The sequence below is a fragment of the Poecilia latipinna genome, unplaced genomic scaffold (assembly GCF_001443285.1).
Source record: "Poecilia latipinna isolate Pla-1442-1.1 unplaced genomic scaffold, P_latipinna-1.0 Scaffold221, whole genome shotgun sequence".
Lineage (NCBI taxonomy): Eukaryota > Metazoa > Chordata > Actinopteri > Cyprinodontiformes > Poeciliidae > Poecilia > Poecilia latipinna.
Window position 1 is genome coordinate 163,695 of NW_015112837.1, and position 20,751 is coordinate 184,445.

The 20,751-nt window shown below is 37.6% G+C and overlaps 1 protein-coding gene across 1 annotated transcript; it reads left to right on the forward strand.

The window, feature by feature from the left end:
- Window positions 1-4,307: 4,307 nt before the first annotated feature.
- Window positions 4,308-9,476, forward strand: alas1 (aminolevulinate, delta-, synthase 1). The gene is made up of 11 exons (XM_015031864.1): window positions 4,308-4,492; window positions 5,718-5,952; window positions 6,088-6,270; window positions 6,382-6,522; window positions 6,606-6,825; window positions 7,324-7,508; window positions 7,607-7,786; window positions 7,879-8,043; window positions 8,478-8,746; window positions 8,863-9,025; window positions 9,149-9,476. Exons 2-11 carry the CDS (start codon window positions 5,748-5,750, stop codon window positions 9,307-9,309), a joined length of 1,872 nt encoding a protein of 623 aa, XP_014887350.1. The 5' UTR covers window positions 4,308-4,492; window positions 5,718-5,747; the 3' UTR covers window positions 9,310-9,476.
- Window positions 9,477-20,751: the final 11,275 nt, after the last annotated feature.

Genomic DNA, 20,751 nt, shown 5'->3' on the forward strand with positions numbered 1-20,751 from the left:
AGCATGTTCTGGATGAAACAATCAGTTGTTGGCAGGCACCGCTAACAACTGCTTTTGGCACTTCTCTTTAAATATATATTTAGAAAGCCAGACAGGAAAACATTGGAATCGGATATACTGTATGGTCTATTAACATTATGACTAACGGACTAGACGGTTTGAATTTCCTTCCTTTTTCTCTGCTTTTTGTCCTGCTCTGCATCCACAAAGCCTCCTTTTCAACTCCTCTGGGAGTGCAGTTAGAGTTCAGGTATAATTTGATCTACTGAGATGCTGATTAGGTGCTCCTCTTTGTAAAAATAAAACTTTTTTGTTGCCATCGTTGCACTGTCTGAAAGTAAAAAGGAGCAAAAGTCCTTCCACAGCATCCAAAACCAGAGTAAGTGTTCAAACATGTCATCCCTCAACCAAAAGTCTACAGAGCTACTCCAACAAACTGTCACCATGAGCTGTACAATTGTTTTTATTTATTAAATGTGTTAAATACCAGAATCATTTGTAAGATTATTTTTAGATCATTCTTGTTTATTTACATACATTAAGATTGCTAAGACATTAAACAATTTAGGAAATTCCAGATGATGATGTTATGGATTTGTAAAGTTTTGATTGATTAATTAACATTTGCCTTTACAATCCTTTGGTACAAAAGCACATGTTTGGCTCAATAACTTCAAAGTGCACAGGTTCTGGTGCAAAACAAGACCAAATCATCAGCCCTCCACCACTGTGCTCAACAGTGTTTGTGTGCTTAGTTTTTACCAAACATGGAAACTGTGCATTATGATTCAACATTTCTACTTAAGAAATTACATCTGGGGAAAACACTTGAAGTAAGTCAAAGGTCAGTGGTGTTCAGTGGACTGGTATTTTACTTTGTATATGTAGTTTTCCACTCATTTCTTAATTTCAAGGCAGGAGAGATGATATTCCACAAAAACATGTAACATGTTCTAGATGAAGCAGTCAGTTGTTGGCTGGCACTGCTAAAAATAGATTAACAAAAAAAGTTTTTCCATTTTGGTTTGGCTTCAGTTTAATTAATAATGGCAGTGTGCAATCTGCTTGGGTTTGTGTATTTGAATCATTTTAGAGACCAAATATGTTTCATTGTAAGTTGATATCCTAATCCCAACAGTAAAGGACAATTTATTTTCCTTTGTTCTTGAATGTAGAGGAAAGATGACAGTTTTTTTCTGCCATCTTTTTATCAAATATTACATGGACAGGAAGAAAAGTAATGACACAAAGTGTCATTCAGTTGTGGCTGTCATGTGATATGTTATGCTAGATATACTCCTTAATCATCTGACCAGTTGGTCAGGGAAAAAGAAGCACTAAAACAATTTAAAACAAGAATAACCTTATTTATATATATATCTAAAATCATGATTTTAGAATAAAACTTGCCCTTAGGTGTTCACAACTATTTAATATTTGGGATTTTTTCTTTCTTGTCTTGAATTAATTTACTCTTGTTCTATCTGATTTTTGTCACGGCGTTTTAACCAGTGAAACTGAAACAAAAGTAAATTAATACTGTTGTAAATTGAATCAAACTGAGCTGCTCTTAAAATGTTTGATTGAAAAAGTAATTCCCCACAGGCACAGAGCTATGGGATCATGTTATCTTAAATAATTACTTTGTTGCTTAGCTGTAGTGCCGGTAATGGGAGTGGTCAGAGGCCAGAAATGTAAACAAAGCATCAAGACTAGAAGTTCCCTTTAAGGGCAGAAAAGCCTCTGAGGCAATACTGGGAATGTGATTGTCTGGTTCTAACTTCACATTATATTAATTTAGTTTTTATTGTGTGGTCACAAACATTAAAACTCTTGATAGTGAAAGTAGCTATATAGACAAAACATAAAATAGAATGAAAAAAACTTTAACTCTAGCATTCCAATAATTTAGAAAACTAAAAATGTTTAATTGCTTGACAATCATTTGCACTTGTAGATTATTTACAACTTTTAGTCTGTAAATTATTGTATTTTCTGAACTGGATAAAATGATTTTATAAATAAGGTCAAATCCCTCATCTTTATTGTAGTAGCCTGGTATGAACAGCAGGGGGCAGCAGAACACTGGGATTCAACAGATTGAACTACAAAGCAAGGCACAAATCCTTCCTACATTTAAAATAGTTCACCTCAATATATAATAAAAACTTCTGTAACTATTTGATTTATATCCTATGTATGTTTCAATGAGCAATATTTTAAATTGCTAGTATAAAAGAAAAGTTTAATGTTGTAGAAAATGTACACCTTTTTCTTTTCATTTTATTTTTGTTTAGTAGATAGCAAATACTTTTCCATCTTTCTAGTTATTATACATTTATCCTTTTTTCTTTTAAAAGGGATTTGTGCATGTGTCATAGTTGCACATATTTTGTCATTCACTTCCCACTGAGCATAAAGTTCATAAACCTCCACTTATTAAAAATAGGGGAACCATAAATAATGGTAATGTGAATTTGTTTACAGATAAAGTTATTTTTTAACCCTCTGAACTCCAGTCTCATTTAAGTTTTCTTTCCTTCTTTGGTTTTAGTTTTTTGGAAATCTGTTTTATAGAATAGAACAATGATTTCTAGTAATTATTTTTTGTCAACCTCTTACAAATGATTATAATACTGGGTATATTAGAAACTATTTCTTGCAAAACCTCCTTAGGCAGCTGTTGCACTCAGTTTGTGATTATGATGGGGGATTAGAGAATGAGAGAACTAAGCTATTGGAAAATATCAGTAGAATTGATCAATCTCATAAACTTTAAATTTGTGTTACTTTTAAATTTTTCTATTCTCTCTGTGACACATGATGGTGTCACTGAGTGAATAGGATGGCGAGAGTGGCACATTTGAGGCGCCACAGATGACCTGAATTTATCAATCATGTGTACATTTTGTATGTATGATTGATAAATTCATTCTAGTCAACCACAATCTTGTTCATGATCATCTAAAATATACCCCCACTCAAGATTCGTTATATAGAAGAACCATATGTTTCTCCACATGTTTCCATATGGTGAAATATTGCTCTATCGATTAGTGTGCTGCTGCAACTTATACATATTTGTATATCAGATGAACTGCCTAACTGACCTTTGACTTGAAATCCTGCTAAGCAGTGTTCTAATGTTTGCTTTTGAGTCATGTCTGAACTGATAACCATTTGACCCAACTCCAGGCTAGTCTTATAACCTTCATAATTACTATTATTAATTGTAATGTGCATCATAAAAATTATTTATCTTCTTTAATATTTTATCATCTGACCATGATCTTACAGTATGACCATTCTGAGTAAAAATGAGTGGTATTTCTTTAGCAGGACGATTAGAAATACTGACAAACAGCTGAATGTGTCTTTCTTGTACTCAGGATAAAGTTTAGAAGCTGTTTCTCAGGCAATAGTAGGCAGTGGTCAGTAAAAGATTAGGGAGGGGCAGCGTTGCAGTACACTTGACTTTGTACAACAAGAGAAGTCTCAGGACAGACTGAGACTTTTTAACAAAAAGTGAATTAGAAAAGGAAATTATTTATTTTCCAATATGAACTAGGATTGGTTGTCTTGGATAGATTTTGCCTAATAAAAGACATAATCATGTGAAAACTGATTTTAGCATATAATTATTTTTAAAATCTGAAACATGTAAAAGTGACAAAAAGGGAATAAACAGACAGAATCTTTAAGAGCCTAAATATTTTTAATAGCACTAAATTTTGAAAATATACCAATTGAGTATTGCAAAAAAGCACTTACAATGTTTAACTGTAATATTGCAAAAAAAAAAAAATGTTAGTTTCATATAAAAATATTAATATTTTACAAATTATTATATATTATAATACATAAGTACACGTTTAAATAAGTTGGGAGGCAGGGGAAACAAAGGAACAGTAACAAAAAAAAAACAGCACCAAATGCCACAATAGATAGGAAATGTGACATTTATCAGTTTTTGTTTGTTTAATTGTTAGATTAAATACAAAATAGTTTAAAATGGTTTTTAAAAAGCTTTGAATTATGGTGTGAATTTTACCTAGAAAATTCTGCCATTAGTTATCTGATCATAAGATTTCTTTATAGATCATAAGTTGTCTTTGATCGTGGCTTTAAATACTTATGCATTATAGTCAAAGATCGGCTTCTTCACATTCTTAAATCTCTGGGGTATAAAAACTAAAGCTTACTCGTGATTAAAACCTCTTTGCGCCGTAAACATGTCATTGCCTAAATGACGTAGATGACGCAAACATCGCGAGATTCAGCCATGCCTCACAGTTCTATAAACCCTGGCTCGTCCTCGTCCTCTTCGTTCGTCCTCAGTGCAGGATAACGCGGCGCTCTCGATCTCTTCATTAACATAAACAACTAGTAATCCTGACCAGGATTATATTTATATTTATTTCACATTCATATTGATTTCTCCCGCCCTACTTCACCTGTGAGGAATTTGCTACTCTGTTTGTATTTTTAAAAGGTGAGTTTTTAATGTATTTTCTTAACGGGTACATTTTTACTTCTGGTTGCTTAATATGGCAGTGCAGCAGCTAGCGTCAAGCTAGGAGGTCAACCGGCAAGGATCAACGGAGAGGCTTTAATATTTACATTATCTCCACATTGTGTGCAAAATATACCGTTCATTTTATTTTCTACACTGTAATACCAGATGCTTGTCGAAATAGCTGTTTTAGTTGTTACGAAAAAAGTCTAAGGTTTGCCAAATAACATATATATATAGCTAGCTAACATTATTTTTACTATGGTGTGCTGATGAGATTTTGATCACTTTAGTAAACAACACCCAAGTTAAAATCAAAATTACACAGGTCGTCACAGTGGTTGTTTTAATATCTTAAGCGTTGTGATTGTTTTTTCTTGAGCTGGGGTTGAGAGGGTAAAAGTCTGAAATGATAACATTAGAACCGGAAATAAAACGTTTGTATATTATTTGTTCAATTAACATTTTATTACAAAGTCCTTCCACCTTTTTGAGCTCTTCCACTAGTACAATGGAGTACTTCGTGGTGAGTTGTATTTCCGAGAATGTCTACAAACCGACGTCATCTGGAAAAAAGCGTCTGGGTGGGAATCAGTTTCGGAGATTTCGCAAAAACCAACTCTTTTGTTTATTAAATTATCGTCATCACACCCTAGTTGCCGTGTTTGGTAATGATTAATGAACTTACGTCAAAAACAAGACAAAACGCTCTTTAGATATTTTTGAGGTTTTTTTTTTTTTTTTTTTTTTTGACAGTCTGGTATGTTTAAAATTATGATTCTCTGTGTTGATAAAAAAAACATTAATCTTATGATGACACAGACCTAAATTTAAGATAAAAGATCCACAGGAAAAAAACACGCAGAACATGATGCATGATCATAATGTTTCTATAACATGCAGCCACATTTTGTGATCAGTAGAAATTTAGTTGTCTTTTTCTTATTTATTTTTAGATACATTTTTATTATGTTTGTAATTTGATCAAACTTTTAGATCCTTGAAGATTTATTTTTTGTTATGTCCTAGCATTTTCAACATCTTATGTGCACTATACTGTCTAGGAGAAATCTTCTATTAAGAACAAGTGATCCTCGATATTTAACTTGGCTTCACTTAATATTTCTTCCTCATGGATAATTTTTAGCACATGAAATTTCAGCATCTTATTCTGTGTTGGTTACATTTCTTCTCTCTCCTTTAGGTCTCTAAACGCTCATCATCGTTGACGACAATGGAAGTTATAGTCCGTCGCTGTCCCTTTCTGGCATGCGTGCCACAGGCTTTTTTCCAGCAGTCCAGGAAATCCATGGTGACGTATGCTCAAAGATGTCCCATCATGATGGAGCTGGCTTCCAAACCTATGGCTCCATCAATGGCACGGGCCCTGTGCTCTTCTACTTCCAATCAGAAGACTGAAATCAAGACTGGAAATGAAGGTGAGCGTGAATAAATGCACAGAAGCCACCTAATAATGAGATAAATCTTACAGATGCTGGAATGAGTTAGCTTGCCAGTTGTAATCTGTTGGTTTTAACCATGCATTTCAAATGTTGTATCCTTTTTTTTTCCAGCCCCTGTAGTGGGAGTAGAGTCCAAGTTGCCTGCTGGTCATCCTGTGCCAACTACAGGCCAGGCGGTGGCTTCCAAATGCCCCTTTCTGGCTGCTGAGATGAAGCAGAAGAACAGCGGTGTGGTCCGCCAGGTTACCATGGAGTTCCAGGAGGATGTTGAGGAAGTGCGCACTGTTCAGAAAGGTGAGCTTCTTAAATGTTAAATTTAAGAAATTTTAACTCTGTCTGCTGTGCTGTGTCTAATGCTGTTTTTTTGGTTTTTTTTGTTCTTTTTGTCCTTTTCACCTATTTTAGAGATTTCACCTGCCAAGCTGAAACAGCCATCCTTGACCATCACCAGTAAAGTGGGAGAGCAAGGTAATTTGATGAAAACTCTCCTGAAGCAGCGTCCCAAGAGGGTCACCCACCTGCTGCAGGACAACCTCCTTGGCAGAAGTAGGTTTCATTTGACTGTTGAGCTTTGCATCATTTACTTCTGCAACATATCATGCAAGTCTTAACTTCCTGGTTTGTTGCAGTGTCCCGCTTCCAGTACGATGACTTTTTTGAGAAGAAGATAGAGGAGAAGAAGAATGACCACACCTACCGGGTGTTTAAGACCGTCAACCGCCTGGCCACTGAATTTCCGATGGCGGACGACTTCACAGGCTCGCTGGAGGATAAGCGGGAAGTGTCCGTCTGGTGCAGCAACGACTACCTGGGCATGAGTCGACACCCTCGAGTCGTAAAGTCCATCATGTGAGTCAAAGACAACGAGCTTGGAGGTGTAGCCTTCAAATTCTAACATTTGCTCTACTTTCTAGGTTCAAGGTTTGTTATGTAATAAAGAAAATATTTGCATATGGTGCCCGTTTGCCTCTGATTGCTCTGTGGCTTTTGCCCCAGTGTAAGAGCTGAGGTCAGACAGAAAGAACTAGAACTGCTTAGAGACACTACATGATGATTAGATGGGACCAGACACCCAGGAGCGCTGCCGGGTCTCTGGTTCAGTGGAAGTAGCTGGTCAGAGTTCAGATGAGAAGTGTGATTTTCCTTTCAACTTGTTTCAGCCTGCCCTTGCTTTTATACTTTGACACATGCTGCAGTACAGTTATAATACTTCTTGTTCAGTCATTGTAATTTTACACCTACTTAAGCTTCTACCTAAGAAACGGGTGTGGACTGTTAGTGCGGTACTGTTTTAGAAAGCCAGACAAAATTATCACACTTTCCCTTGCTCTTGTGTTCTTCTTTCAGGGACACTTTACAAAAGCACGGGTCAGGGGCGGGGGGAACCAGAAACATATCTGGGACCAGCAAATTCCACGTGGAGCTCGAACAAGAGCTGGCTGACCTCCACAGCAAGGATGCCGCTCTTCTCTTCACCTCCTGCTTTGTTGCCAATGACTCCACACTTTTCACCCTTGCCAAGATGCTTCCTGGTATGTTTTTTGTTTTTTTTTGGGGGGGAGGGGGGGATGCAAAATTATCTAGGCTTTTAATGTAACTTTTCACTAACCATCTTTCCTCACAACATCAGGTTGTGAGATTTACTCGGATGCAGGCAACCACGCGTCAATGATCCAGGGCATCCGGAACAGCGGCGCTAAGAAGTTTATTTTCCGCCACAACGACTTGGCTCACCTCAGAGAGCTGCTGGAGAAAGGAGACCCCACCAAGCCCAAAATTGTGGCTTTTGAGACTGTCCACTCCATGGATGGTCAGTTTTCATCTACTTGTCTGGCAACTCCTACCAAATGTATTTCGAAGTGCTGCATTGTGACCTGGGTTGTGCTGCGTTCTCTGGAACAGGTGCCGTGTGCCCCCTGGAGGAGATGTGCGACCTGGCTCATGAGTTTGGCGCCATCACCTTCGTTGACGAGGTTCACGCTGTGGGTCTGTACGGGGCCAGAGGAGGAGGAATCGGAGACAGGGATGGCGTAATGCACAAGATGGATATCATTTCAGGAACTCTAGGTCAGCACGCAATGTCTACTAAACAAAGTAGTTATTTTTAATAGGATATTTGGGTTTTCAATTCCTTTTCGGATACTTTCGAGCTACTTCTGTTTTTATGCAGGGCTATATTTCTAAACTAAAACAACTGTTCCCAGTTTGCATGACTCATCCTGCTCTTTGTGTTTGTGCTCGTCTGAGGATTAAGCCTCAGTAGTGCCATCCAATATGCCTGTGTGCTTGAAGGAGCATGAGTAGCTCTGTTGTTGCTAGGCAACTGTGTGCTCTCTCACTGCACTCTTATTGAGTTACTGTGTCACTGTCGAGCTTGACCCATCATCTCTGCTCCTCTGTGCGTCTGCTGCTTCAGGAAGCTTGTTGGTTTTACGAATGTTTTTGTCTTGATTCTAAGTCCTGGAAGCATTTGTAAAATTACTGGCCATTTTGTTTTCCAGGGAAAGCTTTCGGATGTGTCGGGGGCTACATCGCCAGCACCTCTGCCCTCGTGGACACCGTGCGCTCCTACGCAGCCGGTTTCATCTTCACCACCTCCCTGCCCCCGATGCTTCTGGCTGGGGCCCGGCAGTCGATCCAGACCCTCAAAGGGGAAGAAGGGCGCATGCTGAGGCGTAAACACCAGCGCAACGTGCAGCTGCTCAGACAGATGCTGATGGACGCAGGGCTGCCTGTTGTGCACTGCCCTAGCCACATTATCCCCATTCGGGTAATCTACGATTTAGTTCACACTTTAAGTACAGACAACCTGATTAGCTTTAAGCCCCATGTAAGACACCCCTGATGACTGCTCTTTAATCATCTTGTGTGACTTTCTGATCTCAGGTGGCAAACGCTGAGAAAAACACAGAGGTGTGTGACATCATGATGAATCGCCACAACATCTATGTGCAGGCCATCAACTACCCCACTGTTGCAAGAGGGGAGGAGCTTCTGCGCATTGCCCCAACCCCTCACCACACCCCAGAGATGATGAAATACTTTGTTGGTAAGATGGTAAAACACGCATTGCTAAGATTGAGTAGTTGACTCAGTTCAACTGTAACAGGCTGCATATTTACATTCCAGCCCTTATTGACGCTTCGCTTGTTGTTTTTTGTTTTGTTTTCAGAGAAGCTGGTGCAGACGTGGAAGGAGTCGGGCCTCGGGCTGAAGCCCCACTCATCGGCAGAATGCAACTTCTGCCAGCAGCCGCTGCACTTTGAGCTGATGAGCGAACGAGAGAAGTCGTACTTCAGCGGCCTCAGTCACCCCATCTCAGCCTGCGCATAACACTACACACCACTGCTAGCTTAAACTGGCACATAAACACTCATTCCTCTGTCTCTGTCATAGAATGTATTAATTATCTTTGATATACGTCTTATTATATGTAATATTTAAGATATTCTATCTTCAGATGTTCTATAAGCTTCAAATAAAACGTAAAAGGAAAACTGTTTCACTGTGTTTTTATGTGTGCTTGTTTTAGCAATTTTTGAATAACCAGTAGTGCAACTGAAACGCAGGGGAAAAAGTGGGTCAATGCTCTTAAACAGAGACTACAAATTAAGTGTATGCTTGAAACTGAACTTAATGTATTAAACATTAATACTCAGTTTGGGTTCTGTAAAATGGGGAAAAATTGGTGATTCCTGGAGATTAAACAGTTTAAATAAAATTTTAGTTTTGCAGGTAAATAATTGCGCTGACATCAGTTTGCGAAACTACAAGAGCCTGGCGCTAAAGGACTTTATAAACAAGTGGAGGCTGAGAATGTTTTAGTACGACTTAGGAGGTATGGAAATTAGTTTCTAAATAACCACAACAACATAAACTTATAGTCATCCTATCAGATCATAGTTTGCCAACTTTATATCATCATTAGGTTCAAGTTCAGGTTACTTTTTTTTATACCTGTAAGTAAATTTGTTCTGCTGTAAGACACCTAAGTGGCTTAATAGTGGTAGCTGATGCTTGTGACCCAGAAGTTACAGAACCTTGCAAATGGATTTTTGAAAAAAAGAAACCTGCAGAGTGCAAAATGTTTTCAAACCCATTTTAATCTGACACCTTAAATATCTAGTGCTACCAGTTGCATTAATACATTTATTATAAAAAATAAGTGATTTAATCTCTGTACAAATGCAAGCATCATGAAGACAGTAGAGAGGACTGGCATGAGGGTGTGCGATAATCAGCGAAGCAGCCAAGTGGTGGTATCTATGGTAGCTCTAGAAAAGCTGCAGAGAGCTACACCTCAGTCGGAGAATCAGTACAAAACTTTGAAGAGCTCCAAAACCAACCCTGAGCACCCCGTCCATGCAGTAAAATATAGTGGTTGCAGCATCATGCTGGGGGGTTTTGGTAAGAGATACAGAGCTAAACACGGGGTTCCTGTAAAACCTGACTGAGTAAACACAAAAGCCATCAGACTGGGAGAGAGGTTCACCTTCCAGCACTGAAACAACTTTAAACATACAGCCAGAGCTACTGTTGAATGAAGTGTTGCATTGGTCCAGTTAAAGTCCAGACCTGAATTGAATTGAGAATCTGTGGCAATACTTTAAATCTGTTGGTCATAGATGCTCCCCAACCTCCAGCGATGCACAGTACATTCTGGTTTCAGACAATACAGCCGCATTTACCCTGAAAGGGTTAATCTTTTCTGATTAACTTCCTTATAAGCTGCGGTTAAGACATGAGCTGCTTAGGAGTGATTTTAGCCACCTGTAAGTTGTTTAAGTACCTTAGCCAACTTATGGGATGTTTTGATTACATGAATCAATGTGTGAACGGTTTTGAAAATCAGAGTCAAGCGTTTTTTTTGTAAATTTCTTAGATGACCTCAACATGGAAGTACCTCCATATTCAGTGATGAGGAAAAAATAAGAATGGTGTGCATGCTGTTAGGATCTGTGAGAAACACAGAAACCTTTATTTAGTCGATGCCGATGATGTGCCATGAGCCTCTTAACAAGGACTTAAGAGGCTCATGGCTCATCAAAGAGGTGCCAGCTCTAAAGTTTAAAACTACAGTTCACCTATATGTTAAGGGCAGGAGCATTCAGGGAAAAGAGTATAACTGAATCTGATTTTGGCTGTAAATTTGGATTATATTGCAATCAGCTGTAATAATCTGATCTGAATTAAAACCAGAAGTGAATATATTGGGAGCTTTTGGTCTTGCAAACTGCCATTTGATTTAAGTTAGTGCTAAACTCACAAGCTAAGATGATTTGATTTAATGACATAGCATTTTTTGTCACTATCATAGAAAATACTTAATTACTTCCTTAGTGGAGCTTTTCTATTTGCTTAATCAAGTGTTTCATCTGAAACCACAGTCTTCTATAGCAGCAAAAGGGCAGATATGTGATGTTTAGCCACATACGTTAAGTGGAATCTAATACTTTGTGAGAAATAGGTCACCATAATGAGCTTGGCTCAGCTCACTGAAAAGCTGAATCTCTGTCTCACTGCCGATGGAACAGCCTTATTATTTCATTACACTGCTGTGGGTTTGGTTCATAATAAAAGTAGGACATGGACACGTTTCCTGTTTGGCTCTTATTAACACAAAAAGTGGTAACACTGCTATGCAAAGGACAAACAAAAGATTCTGCACTATCATATCCAGGTTTTTTTTTGGTTTTTTTAAATGTAAAATTAGAAAAGATGATTTGAATAAGAGTCCCTCTTTCAGTTCTTTGCACATCTTAGCTTCAAAAAGTAGATTCTTTTATATTGCTGTGTGCAACGTAACATTGAGTGGAGGACCCAGTGACCCACTAACCTGTAAATTCAGATAAAGATTACATGAATTTGTTTGGAAGGCGCAAATCCACAAAGATCATGCTGATAATGATAAACACAACCACGCAAAACCTCAAACTACTGCACCACTTTGTAAACCTCACTGATTCCTCTTTAAAACAAATTTGTCAGTATAGTTTGCAGAGCTTTTATCATCACCACAACACACCAGCACACAGCCAACATGTGTTCCCTCTTGTTGGGCTCAGTAAATGTCACAGCTGCCTGAGAAAAAGGCAGAAGTTCTCTGAAAATGGAAGTGAGAATTGCCTTTGGTTGTTACAAGAACTGAGGTTTTCCATTGCAATATGTAAATATTTCCACTTCTGAGGTGAGTCGTGCAATGACTGCAAGCCAAAGCTGAACAAATGCAGTGGCAGCATATATGTACATTGTTATGGTCCGGCTCTTAAACCATAACAAATGAAAGGGAAGCAACGCCAGAGATAACTTAAAAGGGAATTTATTTAACAAAAATCATAACTGGTTGGGGAAGAAAGGGAGAAAGAGGAGAGAGTGGCAGGGAGACAGGAAGAATGAGCTGCTTAGTCAGAGAAAGTGGGGCATCTTAAGGTGGATCTGACGTCATCTGGAGACACTGGCCAGCTGCCTCCACTTCCAATCAGCACCAATTAAGAAGTCCAAAACATGGATGTTAGAGACCCAAAGGAAAAGGCCTTGGGCCGTAACAACAGTGCCTTGCAGAATGATTTCTTTACTCTAGTACTTGTTCACATTTACAAGTACATTTCAGAGTGTTTTTATTAGGATGTCATGAGAGAGACTGACAGAAAATAGTGCATAGTTGCGAATGGAAAAAAAAAACAATATCTGAAAGTGGTGATGTGCATCTGAAATCAGCCACCAGGAGTAAATACATCCATCTTTCACTTCAGTCAAAACCATTGTGCATTTTAAGACTTTCATGTTTAATTAAATTACATTACACCGCTACCTGGCATCTTGGGGAAATTGATGTAAATGGATTTCATCATGATACATCAGTGTAAAGCAGGTGGACACAAATGCACACCACTTTTCACTTTTTTCACATTCAATATTTTCTACATGGAAAACCATGTATTATTTTTTTTTTTTCCTTTTACTACACAACTGCTTTTCCTTATTGCCTTGCATAGAATCTCAAGAAAATGCATTTTTCCGGGAATTGTACGTAAAATGTATCCTGCATTTTATAACCTGATGGAATTTGACAATTGTCCTTAATAATTTATACTTCTAATTATACATTAATCAATTGTGACCAAAAAGCGACTTTGGGAACCAAAGCTGCAAGATTTGACAAATGATTTCACACCTAAAAAGGTTAAGACACACAATGTGATGAAATGCATTTCAAAACTGAAAGACTGGGTTGAAGGAGGGAAGTTACTGTTTAAAAAAGAAGTTGAAAAAGCAAAACTAAAACAAAATATATCAAAATATTTGGGATTTTTCTCCATGTGAGGACACATGAATGTCTTGAGTTAAATCACATGCCTATTGAACGAGGTGGTTGACGGTTTTCTATTTCAATTTAATTAAAAACTACGTTATTTATCCCCGAAGGGAAATTACGTGCTTTATCTTCAGAGTCCTTGTGGATCGTGATGCTGTGGGCAGGAAGGATGTTTTGTGGCAGTAAGTCTTGCAACATGTCAGAAGAGGCTTCTGACTGCAGTCTGTTTCTATATGACAGTCTCATTACAGTCATTACTGTCAACTCAATTTCCAGGCATCAGAGACAATATAAAATGTGTTCATTTAGGGTAAGTTTATGAAAATCTCACATAGAACAAGCAGTACAAAAGACAACGTATGTTGCATTTTTATATTTATTTACCTGAAAATATTCTAATGAAAAAACAAAACAAAACAGTAGTCAATCAATTATTTGGTACATTCTAAGTACTGTGTTTTCCACCCTAAACCAAGAAAAACACAACATTGCATAATATCAATATCCACCATGCATATTTTGTGGATTCTGAATCATAAAAGAAAACCACATAAACTTTCAAATGCCAGCGTAACTGAGTGTACGGGAATACTCATCCAGACAATGAGTGAATCCTACGATTAATCACAATTTTTACTTTCTTCTTGTGATTGAGAAACAAGTTTTACTGATACACTCATCTATTTATATTAACACACAGACAAATCAGAATGAACTCATGCTTGTCTGTGGCTGCATTTCAAAATCCATTCGTCAAAGTTTTCATGTGATCTTCAAAAGAATTCCTAGATGACACTAACAAGGGACTCTTTGAGAAAACTTAAGCAGAACAAAAAGAGAAACTCGCATTAAAAAAATATACAAAATAAATACACATTACGATATAATGTTAAGCCAAACTATACTGTGGACATTTGTCAAGTCAACACCATTGCAGGACATTTTATCTTTGATTAGTGCTGGCTTTGTGAAGGCTCACTCATTTTTTTTTTGTCTTGGTGCTTCATTAAAATGACAGACATTTTTGTCCTCGTGTGGGAAAATCTTGTGAAAGACATTTCACTGGGAGCAATTTGTTTACATCGTGTGAGATCTAAGCAGAGTGGCTGAATTTCCATGGCTACTCAATCCTGCACAGCTGCCAGCTCTCGTGATCCAGACAAAAGTACAGAGCAATGAAGAGAGAGCTCACACATGTTGTTAAAAGATTCAGTTTGCACACCAAAGGACTGGGCAGATCTGTTTTAGTGTAAAAGAGCAACACTTCAGAAGTTTGTCCGGTGAATACTTTTCAAAACTTAAATGCTCCTTGGAGTTTGAAGAGAACTACAAACGTTCTTCTTTTGTGCCAGATGCACAAAATGTTCAAAGTGGCTTTTATCCTAATGAATTCTCATTCATATGTTCATGATTTATTGCCTCAATTCACTGAAACAGCCAGGGTTTTTATGTGCCTAAACAATATGCGTCACATCTAGAATACTTTACATTCAGAACCTTTGCTGACTTTTTATTTGTTTAATCAGCAGCAATTGCAATACGCATAAAAAATGATCAACCAGCACTGATTTGCTTTGGCAGCGGTCTGACTGCATGCATACATGTTGGCTTCACTACTTCACAGGGCTGAAGTGCAGCACTCCCACAAGATTAGATATTTTAAGGTACTTTGAGTTGCATTTCCTTTTTTGTGTTTTGTTTTTGTACCGGTTAACGTAAAACAACTAAAGTAATACCATGCATGTCATATTTACTGACATGCATTAAAGCTGACTGTATTAAAGACGACATTACAGCATTTTTTGTGTGCTTGTTCTTGCAAAAGAGAAGAATGTTATTTATTTTTTCTTTTCTTTGTTGTTTGACTTGGTGAAAACTTGTAAAAGTTACATTAAACAACAAACATTGATATGCATCAAACAAAACATTACATTGATTACTGAAACACTAAAATATTCTCAATTATTTAATAAAAACATTGTTTGGAAATGCTTTTTACTTATTAACCATTTGGATTGGACCATTCAAACTACATATCACAGTGATTATTGTACCATTAAAGAAAGTGGGGCAAAACATATTAACTGAAAAGCTAAGAGTTGAGTGGCTGGAATGTGACAGAGTATGCCAGAAACACACAGTCTACCGCTTATGAGCACAGGGGGAAAAATTAAATGATACAGCTCTAATATGGGTCCAGGCTTGACATTTCTTTAGTCCACTATGTGCACTCTACTGCTGGCCACAAAACAGGAACAAAAAGCAGTTGTCATCATATTAAACTTTTACTTACCATGGCTAAATCTCATTCCCCTGGTCCCTTATGACTCCATCCCTCTGCATCCCTTGACGTTTATTTCAGGAAGTGGCTAAAATAGTCCCATGATAAATGCAACACTCTTTCAAGAGGAATGATCGGTTCTAATTAATTTCTATTACGTAAACATATATGAACTATGACCTTGTGTGCTGTGCAAGCAGTTATCAATCTTGCAGCAGACATTAGTTTTAAGTTTGTTGGGGAATAACAATGGTGAAACCCCAGATGTACCTGGGGACGGATAAATTAATTTGAATGTATTGTTGATTATGCATTACCAGGATACTAGCAAAATTATACTGACTGGAAGAATTATCTTATTAAAAGTATAGATATATTTTTTATTATTTTTTATTTTTTTAATTTTTAACAAAACAATGAGCACCATACATAGATATTCAAGTTATACTTGAGACAATACTTTGGAGAATAAGCATAAACTAATAAATAACAAGACAAGAACCAAAAATAAAACAAGACATACACAAACAAAAATCCAGCAATTAATAAAGTATAGATATATATTGAGAGTATCTGAAATATACTTGGGATTTGCTAATGACATGTCTGTTTATGCTTTTGTCAAAACTTTGTACACTTAAGTACAATGGTAATACATTAAAATGCATGAAACTAAAATCTTTGGTTTATTTCATGTTTTTGTTTTTGAGAAAATAGTTCAAAAGGAAAAAAAAGGCAAGCATTAAGCTACACTTCCTAATGCAGTAGTACCCAAACTTGGGGTGGGAGCCCCAACAGGAATGATAGAAATTAACCTAAATACTAAAACTGACCAAGAGAAACATGTGTATTTTAGAAATGTTGCAAAACTATGGACAAAAAAAAAGACTTGGACAAAAAGCTACATAAGCTTTATAATAAATGACTTGGTAAAATATGCATATGTATGACCCTCCTACTTTTTCACTTTTTGGTTCGGAAAATGGAAACCCACTGTCCAAACAGTGGTGTGTGGTAAAATATTTTTGATTAAGAAATAACTGATCTTTATTATTTATGCTAAACCCTAGCACTATTTAGTAGTGGGATCAAACATGACAGTTTTGTCACAGTGACAATAAGCTGTGACCCGGCAAGGACTTTATTTTTCACTTGATGTGGCCCAACAGGGTAGGGACTGTATCACTCTCATGTTTCAAGTTGGTGTGACTGAACTGTGATACACATCACTGCTAGTAGATGAATGTTTTGAAACACCTTGCTTAAAAGGAAGATTGCTAACAGGAAACAAAAGGCAACATCAGCATACGGTCATGTCAGGATGGATTCAAACTCTTTTAACAGCACAGTATTCAAGCTTTAATAATCTCCTCTTGACTCTTTAAATACTGAAACAACAACTAGATCCACTGCAGACCATTTGTCATGATCTTCCCACTATTGTAGTATTCAAAATAATAGCTGTTTTTTTTTCTGTTTTTCATTTAATTGCTACATACAGTTTTACTGTACTACTTTTTATACTTGATTAAACATTTAGTATTTATGATATCATCTCATGTGTGCTCTCTTACTACACATTGTCTATATGGCTCACCTGGAATGCCACCTGTGGTTCTAGTAGAGATTGCCTCTACTAGAACTTATTGAACTATGCAAATATGCTCTAATTGCACGCCAGCTAATGAGATGGTACTTGGGAGTGTGCCAAGCTGCGCTACAGAGGAATTATGTGAAAAAGTTAAAACTGAAAGAAAAAGAAACAGGTTTGACTGTGAAATGAGCCTCATTAAAGAGGTGTGTGACCTTTAAGAGTTGAACTCTCTTTGTTGTTGATTTATGGGACTTGAAACCTTGATGCACAGGGAGTGGTGGTACTCTGAGCAAGCAGCAGGTCTGCTGCCTTCTGCTCTTTCATTTTAAACAAGATTAGTTTTCTGAGAAATCCACCCTTCGTAGCTGCCCAGAAAGACTCAGATATGGCAACCATTTTGCTGGAAGAACTGAACTTTCATGAGTTAAGAACCAGCTTTATAAAAACACCTTGAACAAGAAGCCTAAAAGGTTAGAAAGTATTCCAAAATATTTGCTGCTGTTTCTGTTTTTATTATGTGGCATATTTACACATTCCGGAGTTTGAACCTTCTTAAAAGCTTCGTCAAAGATTCGTCAAATTTGGCTTTCAAATGCTAAATCCATTCAACAGTTATTCAGACCAAACTGGACCTCTGTGAGAAAAAGGAAACTCCCTCAACTCGTCTTTTGAGAGTCGTTTTAATTTGAATATTTTCAGCTGTAAATATTCCATTTTTTCTTCGAAGTCACATTAGGGATCATCCCCCCGACTTCAACCACAGAGCCAATCTGATTGGAAGCTATGATCTGATCGTATCTAGCTCACTTCCCTATTACACAGGAAAGCACTGGAGTTAGCAAGAAAACTGGTTAAATAGCCCACAGCACACCACAGATGTTCATACAGATGGCCTTGTAACACACACACACACACACACACACACATGCATGCACCGACATCACCTCATAATATTAAACCAAGTCTCTTATTAAATTTCTGTCAACATCCATGTCATCGTGTGTCTCAGTGGTTGTCGGCCACAATATAGTGACTGGCTCAAACTCCAGATCTTGAACATTCCAGTCAGTTTTTAGGGAATGTCCAGAATTGCACCTGAGTTTTGAAAACAATACATCTCTTATTAGACGCTTTCTTTGAAATGTAATATGAGATCATTTTATGGACATGTCTTCTATCCTTGCGTGACACAACTAGAAGAGAAAGATGTTTCTGTTCAACATATTTCCAATTAGGCTGCTGAAACACACAGAGGAAGTTCATTAAAAAAAAAAAAGAAAAAAAATGACTTAATGACTTAAATGAACTTAAATGAAAGCAACCCATAATTAGAGTTTATTATGATACAAATTTCACCTTAACTTTGTGAATCCAGTCCTGTTTCTTGTTTGTCCGTGACACCAACCTCTTTATCTATCTATCTCACTGCTGTTGTCAGGGTCTTGATAACAGCAGGTCCTTGGAGCTTTCATGCATGACTCCATTTGACTGCTTCACAGAGTCAGTAGAGGCCACGTGCCTTCATGCAGTGTCAGATTATACTCATAAAGCAAGATCTCTACATTATGCACCCACTGGCAGCTTCATGCCCCGGTTGCATTCAAGCTGCTAGATGGGGGGAATTCCTTGCCGATGCTGAAACTAATCAGAAGTAAGAAAAAAGGAGATTTAAGGAAGCGTGACATGACTTGCATTTCCATTTAAATAAATTTGCTCAAATTGGAATGACAAAAATGAATTAGCTTAGTGGAAAAATGACACTTTCTGCAAAAAGAGATGACTTTTTTTTTCATAAAAATGTTTTGCGCTAGGATGAGGTGCTTTTCCAGCCGTATATAAATTGGTGTTTTTTGCAAAACTACAATGGAAATACTTTTTGCATCACGCCGATTTGTGTACAGCAGCAACAAGCTTATTTGTTGGTACTGGCCTCTTTGGACAGTGTTCATCTGGCTCCATCAGAGCTCTTACAGCATCACACAGTTTGTCAAAAGTTCAGTTTGTCATTTGAAAGGGTTGAATTCATAGTTCTTCTGTAAAATTGCTCACTGCAATTTCCCTAAAATGTTGCAGATATAGCCACTCCCAAGTATAAGGAGCTTGTTGCTCCAACGTCTCCATAAGACATCAGCATCTGGCGGCTGATAATGAGCACTAGTGCTGTGATTGAAATATGAATATGAATATATGAAGTGTTTACATCTGCCATTACTATGAATTTAAATTAATTATCACGTGAACAATTTAGTGCACGTGTGATTTTATTTGCATTTCTCATTTAATGGCAACACTGCAGTTGCAAAATTGTATTTTTTAGACATTAGCAGAACATCAACTAAGTTTTGCACACATTTGTAATGGAAATGCAGCTACGGATGTTGGTGTAGACGGGTTTGGCTGAGTGTTTAAGAAATGCATGGCTGACCAGGAGTCCAAACGAAAACTTATTGCAACCATTATAGGTGAAAAACCATCGCCTAAATGTACTGCAAACAGGATAAAGCAACAAAAAACCACACCAGGTCCATTTCTGTTGACTAAAAACAGAAAACTGAATCCAGAATTTGCAAAGGCTCTCCAAATCTGGACAGTAATACACTGGATAAACGATGTCTGGTATGATGAGTCTAGATTTCAGCCACATCTTTCAGATTGCCAGCATCACAGGAGCACCCCAGGGGAGTGCACTCTCACCTGTCCTTTTCACTCTGTCCATCTCTGCCTTCTGGTAAAGGTCAGAGTCCTGTCATCTTGTCGGGTGTGTCACTAATAAACAGGAGGCTGAATATGGAGAGTGATTAGATAGCCTGAAAAACCTCTGGGGCTCCTCCGTTGACAGATGGTAATGGGCTGGTGATAGATATACTAGCTTAGAGATCAAAAGGTCCTGCATAAGGGCTTTAGACTCACATTTCACAATATCGTTTGTTCCAGTTTGAAAACAAATTAATCTACAGTTACTCGATTAGATTTTCAACACATTTGTGCTAAATGTTCTCTGTCCTGTTACACATCATATCATCAGGGGAAAAAAGCAGCACTTTCAGTTTTACTCTACAATATTGTCTGACATCTTTAACTTGTCCCTCCAAATCCCAGTTTAAGTTTTTGAGCATTTCCTGGATATGTTTAATCTCTGCTTTTTCCCCCTGAGATGACATTTGTTTCTCTTGGTTAAAGATGTGCATGCAGCACTCTGCATAAGAGGGACAGACCTGTCTTGTAGCATCACTGTCTGCTTTTCATGAGGTTTGATGGATGTCCTCTCTCTGGGAGTCAGCCAACTGTCTTCCCTCTTTAGGATTAGGGTTTGAGCAGATCTGATTATCAGCCAGTCTGTGAAATCCAAACTCTGTAAGTGTTTCAGATCAGGTCTCCTTCTAACATATGCTGCTTTCACACAGTCCTCTTGCATATGTCAGGTGGTAATCATTCAGATGTTTGCAATTTTTGTATTGGCTTTTAATAGCTGTGTGTAGTGTTGTGTCAGATCCCATAGAATCCATTTATCTCGTTACTGACCTCACATGACATTACCCTCTGTGGTAAGGTAACCGTCTGTAGTAATCTTTCTAATTTACACAA